The sequence below is a fragment of the Beta vulgaris genome, chromosome 2 (assembly GCF_026745355.1).
Source record: "Beta vulgaris subsp. vulgaris cultivar EL10 chromosome 2, EL10.2, whole genome shotgun sequence".
NCBI lineage: Eukaryota > Viridiplantae > Streptophyta > Magnoliopsida > Caryophyllales > Amaranthaceae > Beta > Beta vulgaris.
In genome coordinates, this window is record NC_079203.1 from 54,772,035 (window position 1) to 54,779,509 (window position 7,475).

The 7,475-nt window shown below is 42.6% G+C and overlaps 1 protein-coding gene across 1 annotated transcript; it reads left to right on the forward strand.

The window, feature by feature from the left end:
- Positions 1–1,162: 1,162 nt before the first annotated feature.
- Positions 1,163–3,542, forward strand: LOC125495055 (uncharacterized). Its single transcript, XM_048639597.2, has 2 exons — positions 1,163–2,394; positions 2,634–3,542. The coding sequence occupies exon 1, from the start codon at positions 1,231–1,233 to the stop codon at positions 2,323–2,325; it is 1,095 nt and encodes a 364-aa protein (XP_048495554.2). The 5' UTR covers positions 1,163–1,230; the 3' UTR covers positions 2,326–2,394; positions 2,634–3,542.
- The last annotated feature ends 3,933 nt before the right edge of the window (positions 3,543–7,475 follow it).

Consider the following 7,475-nt stretch of genomic DNA (forward strand, 5'->3'; position numbering starts at 1 on the left):
CACCTAATTAATCTGCAGCTCCAGATGTCTTATTCTATAGCCCACAGCAAAATATACAATTACTAATATCATAATTAATTTAAGCTCTTTCTAGGTGCTAACCTATGCCAGCTATATCGAATTGGCGATCTTAATGTCTGATTATTCCCTCAACATACGATCTAATTTTTTGACTTAAATTTTTTGGATGATTCTTTGATTAATAGAAAATCCTCTTATTAATTTATCTTTTTTCCCCCCTCATTGTGTTATATTATCTGTTGGACTAAACACTTTTCCTTTTCTTTAAAGGGATCGAATATTTTGTTAGTTGAAAGTAAGATTCTATCTGATAACTCTAACTTTTATTTGATGACTAATGGTGTAATATAATCATCACAAAAAGTAGCTATGTAATGATTAACTACTACTCCCTTCGTTTCTTGCCAAAGTTTCCGCAGTGCTATCAAGAATATATAGAACTAAACGCTCCCTCGTACATTTTTTTTATATATCTTACAGGTTTTTTATTTGAGCAAAATCTATGATAAATGTGCAAAAGAATGTGTTTAGGAGCAAATAGTTTTAGGTGTTCGAGAAAGCACCTAAAAATTTGTAGTTTCTTTCTAATCTACATTTTGTTAGCTATCGGTTTATAAAATTATATAAACCACCTAAAATGGCTAGCTCGAGCTTAACTTGACTGAGCTAAGTTTGACGTAAGAAACATTGTCAAACTAATATTAAACTGAAATAAAGCAATTGTTGTATTCTAGTGTATGTTGCAATAAAAACAGTAAATGAACTTAAAGATTTGAGGAACCAAATGAATTTGCTGTGACATGGGATGACCACTATCCTAAAAGATAATTTTGCGCTACCTCGGTGCAAGTAAAAATACCAAAATTGTCTTCTAGGATTAGCAAGACCTTTTATGTGCCCTAACATACAATGGATGGAGATCAGAACTTGCCCGATATCAGAGATAACATTTTGTGAGATGTGAGTTTTGACTTTTTGTGTGTAGAAACTTGAGAAGAAGAAGGGCAGACTGTTAGACTACGTAAATATGTAAAGATTTTGTATATATTCTAGTTCCCTTATTTACCCCTTTGTAACCCTAGTGTGTACTAGTATATATATTTAATTAATGGAAATACCCTAATCAAGGGATGATCATTATCTGACATGGTAATCAGAGCCTAACCCTAGCCACCTTCTTCTTTTCTTTCTCTCTCTCTTTCGGCCACCATGACCGGACCTACCAAGGAGTCATCTCCTTCCTCCTCTCCTTCTCCCTTTCATCCTGCCCTCCATCTCAACTACAAAAATGCCCTTCCTATCACCCTTAACATGGACAAACCGCAATACACTGCTTGGGCCACTCTCTTCCGCAACACGGCTCGCGCCTACCAAGTACTGGATCATATTGACTCTACTGCTACACGTCCTAGTGACGTTGATGACGATCTTTGGGGTCGTCTTGATTCCATTGTTCTTCAATGGATTTACGGTACCATCCACGAGGACCTAATCTATGCTATTCTTGATGAAAAGGCCACGGCAATGGTGGCTTGGGGTAAACTCCGTGATCTTTTCCAAGACAACAAGGGCACTCGAATTGTTCATCTGGAAAACCAGTTTGGTACCATTAAAATGCAAGATTTTGCATCTTCCGCCGCCTACTGTCAATCGCTAAAATCCACGGCCGACCAATTATCGAGTTTGGGCCACTCGGTCTCTGAAGAACGACTTGTCCTTCAATTGGTGTCGGGCCTCACCGACGAATTCGACACCGTGGCGACATTTATTCAACAATCTCAGCCCTTACCTTCATTCCAAAACGCACGGTCCATGATAGCTCTTGAAGAAACCCGCCGGAATCAGTCCAAGAAAATTGGCTCTTCCACTAACACCGTGCTCCTTGCCGCTGACAGTTCACCTTCGTCTCACTCGTCCTCTTCTGGTCACCGTGGCGGCCGTACCGGTGGTCGCCCGAGTCGGGGGCGCGGTGGCCGGACGGGTGGTCGCGGTCGTGGCAGTGGTGCTCCCCCGCCTGCTGCCCAGCCCAGTTATGGCTACGGGCCATACCCATCTCACCCATACTACGGCCCTCCCCCCCCATGGCACTCCTACTGGGCCTATCCGCCAAGTCCATACCCAGCTCACCTACCGCGGGCCTCTACTGCTGCTCCCCGCCATCTGCTGCTGCTCGACATGCGGGCCTCCTTGGCCCAGCTCCTGGCCCTCCTGCCCCGCCACTGCCTGCCCCCCAGCAGGCCTTCCTCGCCCCCGCGAGCGATTCCTTGGTCCCTACCGAGCTGCCCCAACTCTTCAATGCCATGACACTTCAACAGCCCGATGATAACTGGTATTTTGACACTGGCGCCTCCACTCATCTTATGAATGATCCAGGTATTCTCCCTGTTATTTCTAATTGGCGCAATTTAAATTCTCATATTATGGTTGGTGATGGCACATTAATTCCAGTAAAAGGATCCAGCACATCCACCCTTCCCTCCCCTCACCCTCCTCTACTATTACATAATATCCAATATGCTCCTGCTATTGTCAAAAACCTGATATCTGTCCGTCGTTTCACTACTGACAATCATGTTTCCATAGAATTTGACCCTTTTGGTTTTACTGTGAAGGATTTGAGGACGGGGACGACCTTGACGAGGTGCAATAGTTCTGGAGATTTATATCCACTATCCACTCCTTCAAACACAACTCCTCCTGTTTTTGCTGCTCTCTCTCCCTCCACCTGGCACAATCGGCTTGGCCACCCTGGCGATGCCGTATTAGATTTTCTTAGGAGTCATAAATGCATTCAATGTAATAAAAATTCCCCTACCCCTCTTTGTCATGCTTGTCAATTCGGGAAACATTGTCGTTTACCTTTTTCCCCTTCTAATAATAAAACGTTTGCTCCTTTTGCTATCATTCATACTGATTTGTGGACTTCCCCTATTATTAGTCCCACTGGTTATCGTTATTATTTGTTATGTTTGGATGATTATTCTCACTATCTCTGGATTTTCCTCTTACAAGCAAATCTCAAGTTTTCTCCACCTTCCTCACCTTCATTGCTCACATTAAGAATCAATTCAACTCTACTATTAAAACCATTCAATGTGACAATGGCACTGAATATGTTAAAAAGGAGTTCCAATCCTTTTGTGATACTCATGGTATTGTCTTCCGCCACTCTTGCCCATACACTTCTTCTCAAAACGGCAAAGCCGAACGCATGATTCGCACTACCAATGACATAGTGCGCACTCTCCTGTTCCATGCTTCTCTTCCATCCTCCTTTTGGATTGAAGCTCTTCACATGGCCACATATCTCCTTAACATCCGCCCTACCAAAACACTCCAATTCCTCACTCCTCTTCACCTCCTCTATAACCGTGCCCCCTCCTATTCTCATCTCCGCACTTTCGGGTGCCTCTGTTATCCTAACACTAGTGCTACCATGACTCACAAACTTAGCCCACGCTCTACTCCTTGCATTTTCCTTGGCTACCCCTCTAACCACCGTGGCTATCGGTGTCTCGATCTCTCCTCTCGCAAAATCATCATTTCCCGTCACGTCACTTTTGATGAATCCACTTTTCCCTACTCTTCCCTCCACTCTCCTCTCCTCCAGGACTACGACTTCCTCACGACAAGTCGGCCCCGTCCCGACCCTTCGTCACCTGCCACCGCCACCTTTCTTCCGCCGTCCCTTCCCGTCGCCCCCCCCTCCCGCCCTACCGACATTACTCCCCCATCCCCTGCTCCGCCCAGCCCCCCCTAGCCCCTCCCTCACATCACCTCACCCGCACCTTCCACCCCTGCTAGCCCTACCCCTGCTACCCCCCTAGCCCCCTGTCACCTAGCCTGTCAACTCACCTCTCCCTCCCCCACCCGACCACACCACCACCACTCACCCGCCTACCACCATCATCACTCGCAGCCAAAATGGCATCACCAAACCCAACCCATATCGCGGCCACCGCTTCTTTCATGTTCAGACTCCTCCCTCCATTTCCCCTTTACCCCGTTCCCACCTCCAAGCCCTGCAGGATCCCAACTGGAAAGCCGCCATGTGTGATGAATATAATGCGTTAATTAAAAATGACACCTGGACTCTAGTGGAACGCCCTCCGGGGGCCAATGTTATTCGTTGCATGTGGTTATTCAAACATAAATACAGGTCTGATGGTTCTCTTGAGCGCTACAAAGCGCGCTTGGTTGTTAATGGTAAAAATCAGGAGGTTGGTGTTGATTGTGATGAGACTTTTAGTCCTGTGGTTCGGCCTAACACTATTCGCACTGTTCTGAGTCTTGCTGTCTCTCGTCGGTGGTCTATTCACCAACTTGATGTGAAAAATGCTTTCTTACATGGTCATTTGCAGGAAACGGTTTATATGTTTCAACCTCCAGGTTTTCAGGACTCCACTAATCCAAAGGGTGTTTGTTTGCTTCAAAAGTCTCTCTATGGTCTCAAGCAGGCACCTCGGGCTTGGTACCAGCGATTTGCCACTTATCTCTTGTCCATTGGCTTTGTGAGCAGCAAGTGTGATCCCTCACTTTTTATATTTCGCCGTGGCACCGAGATGGCCTATCTCCTGCTGTATGTGGATGATATTATTTTGGCTACCTCTACCACCTCTCTCCGGACCCGTATCATCTCTCTTCTCCGGTCCGAGTTTGCCATGACTGATCTGGGCCCGCTCTCATATTTCCTTGGTATTTCAGTCACCCGTACTTCGAAGCACATGTTCCTATCTCAGAAAAAATATGCCGAGGAAATCCTGGATCGTGCTAACATGTCTTCCTGTAACCCCTGTGCTACACCTGTTGATACTAAGGCCAAACTCAGCGCCTCCAGTGGTCCTCCTATGAAGGACCCTACTCTATATCGTCAGCTTGCCGGTGCTCTCCAGTACCTTACATTCACTCGCCCCGACATCTCTTATGCAGTCCAGCAGGTGTGTCTCTTTATGCATGATCCTCGTGAGCATCATTTCCATGCCCTAAAACGTATTCTGCGTTACCTTAAGGGCACTTTAGAGTATGGCATGCACTACACTTCTACTCCTGCCTCTGGTCTTGTCTCCTACACCGATGCAGATTGGGGGGGGTGCCCTGACACAAGACGTTCTACATCCGGCTACTGTGTGTTTCTTGGTGATAACTTAATCTCCTGGTCCTCTAAGCGCCAAGCTACTCTTTCTCGTTCTAGTGCAGAGGCTGAATACCGCGGCGTTGCCAACGTCGTCGCTGAGTGTAGTTGGATTCGCAACCTTCTGTTGGAGCTTCATTGTCCTATACCCAAAGCCACCGTCGTCTACTGTGATAATGTCAGTGCCGTTTACATGTCTCATAATCATGTCCAGCACCAGCGCACTAAACATGTAGAGATGGATATCCACTTTGTTCGTGAGAAGGTTGCTCTTGGTCACATTCGGGTTCTTCATGTTCCATCCGCGTATCAGTACGCCGACATCTTTACCAAGGGTCTTCCTAAGGCTCTCTTCTCTGACTTTCGCTCCAGTTTGAGCGTCCGTCCTCCTCCCGCTCCAACTGCGGGGGTGTTTAGACTACGTAAATATGTAAAGATTTTGTATATATTCTAGTTCCCTTATTTACCCCTTTGTAACCCTAGTGTGTACTAGTATATATATTTAATTAATGGAAATACCCTAATCAAGGGATGATCATTATCTGACACAGACCTTTTATAAGAACAGCAACAAAGAGAAAACAAAAAATGAGAGATTATATAAGGGAGAAAATCAACGAAGTAAGTAAGTAATCAGCAATTTTAGAATCTCAGCAAGTAATGGCTAGGTATGCACGCTAATAACGGCAAGGCAAGATCCTTGTAATTATCGACAAACCAAAAAAGTTGAGATCTAACACGAACCACTTGTTTATCCTTGTAATATTATTGTCTTTGAGTATACCCCTTTTACCGTTCGCATTATTTTTATTATTCACTCATTGTAATATTTTTCCACTCTCTTTTATCCTTATAACTGCATATTAGGAGTTTTTTTCGAGTGGAGAGTCCTTTATTGTTATTTTTCTTACCTTATAAAATTAAAGATAGTTTAAAAATACGTGTGGGAACAAATTTATTTCAAATTGACATGATAATATATTGTTATACTCCTATATTATTGAGGATATGCGACAAATTTTGCAACTTCGGCCAAAAAAAGGCATAGTTTAACCAATTTTTTCAAACAAAGAGTTGGTTCAATTTTTGTCTTAATTTATAAGTCGGATTTGACTAGTTCTTAGAGTATCTTTAAGCCTGGACTATGATATGTCTATCATATTTGGCTCAATCACAATATCATTCTAATTTCTAGCTAAGGTAATCTTTCAAGTGATACAAGTTTGGATTGTCCAAAAACGGCTTTGTTTCTGGGCTCTCTAACAAAGTGTGGAGTTTAATCGCAATCGGTTCAATTCGGTTCAGTTGCTTTAAATCGAAGAGAATACACCTTAAGTAACTGATGATTCAATGACAATTTGTTTATTAAAACTAGTACTTTTCTCCAATTTTTTATGTTTCTAATTTTCAATTAAATTAATGTACAAAATTAGTCTATAAATATAAAGAGCTAAAATCTCAATAAGTATAGTGACTACAATTTTACCGTAATCGTTGAATAATCATCCTATTAGAATTGAAGTAGGACTACTTATAAAGTTGTAACTCATTAAAAGACCACAAGGTAGACTGACAACCGTGTGTTGATATTTTGATGCATACTTTTCTTTAACATCACCCCAAGACTCTTCTATATGCTGAATAGAATGCATTGACTTTAACATCTTCCCCAGGGGTCAAGGCAAAGCTGTACATTATCCGAAAACATATCATACACATGATGCCAAGGAAGTATTTGTTTAATATCAACTAGGGTTGGCGTGAGTGGTAAAAGGTCTCTCGCTTTTTAACCAAAGTTTCGAGTTCGAGCTTGGGTATGGAAAAAATCTCAATCGGGAGAGATGTTGTCCTTCGAGGTACCCATGCATGCAACTCTTGCAGGAGATTAATCTACTAAGACGGTGGGAAACTGTTCCTAGTAGGACAAAAAAAAGTATTAGTTTAATTGAACAAAAATTGCTTGATCAAAACAAAGAAAAAACCGACTAATTAATCATTCATAGCTCATTGTAATTGTCAATGGCTAAATGCGAAGAATACGGAAAATAAAAGTAATAGATCCAAAGTATTAAAATTCCCACTAGCTTAATTATCCCATGATCCCAACATTTCAAGCAATTACTTTATACGCTATATTGATTTGTATATAACGTGCTGACTAAGTATTGGATAAGATTAGTATGTGGTGTCATTTTGGATAATTCTTAAAGATGTAGTTAATATATAGAATATGATTAATTTTAGTGGTGCATTATGTTGAATTCATGAAGTTAGATTTCTCACGAAATTGCAATATGAATATATTCTAATATTTGAAAGGTGA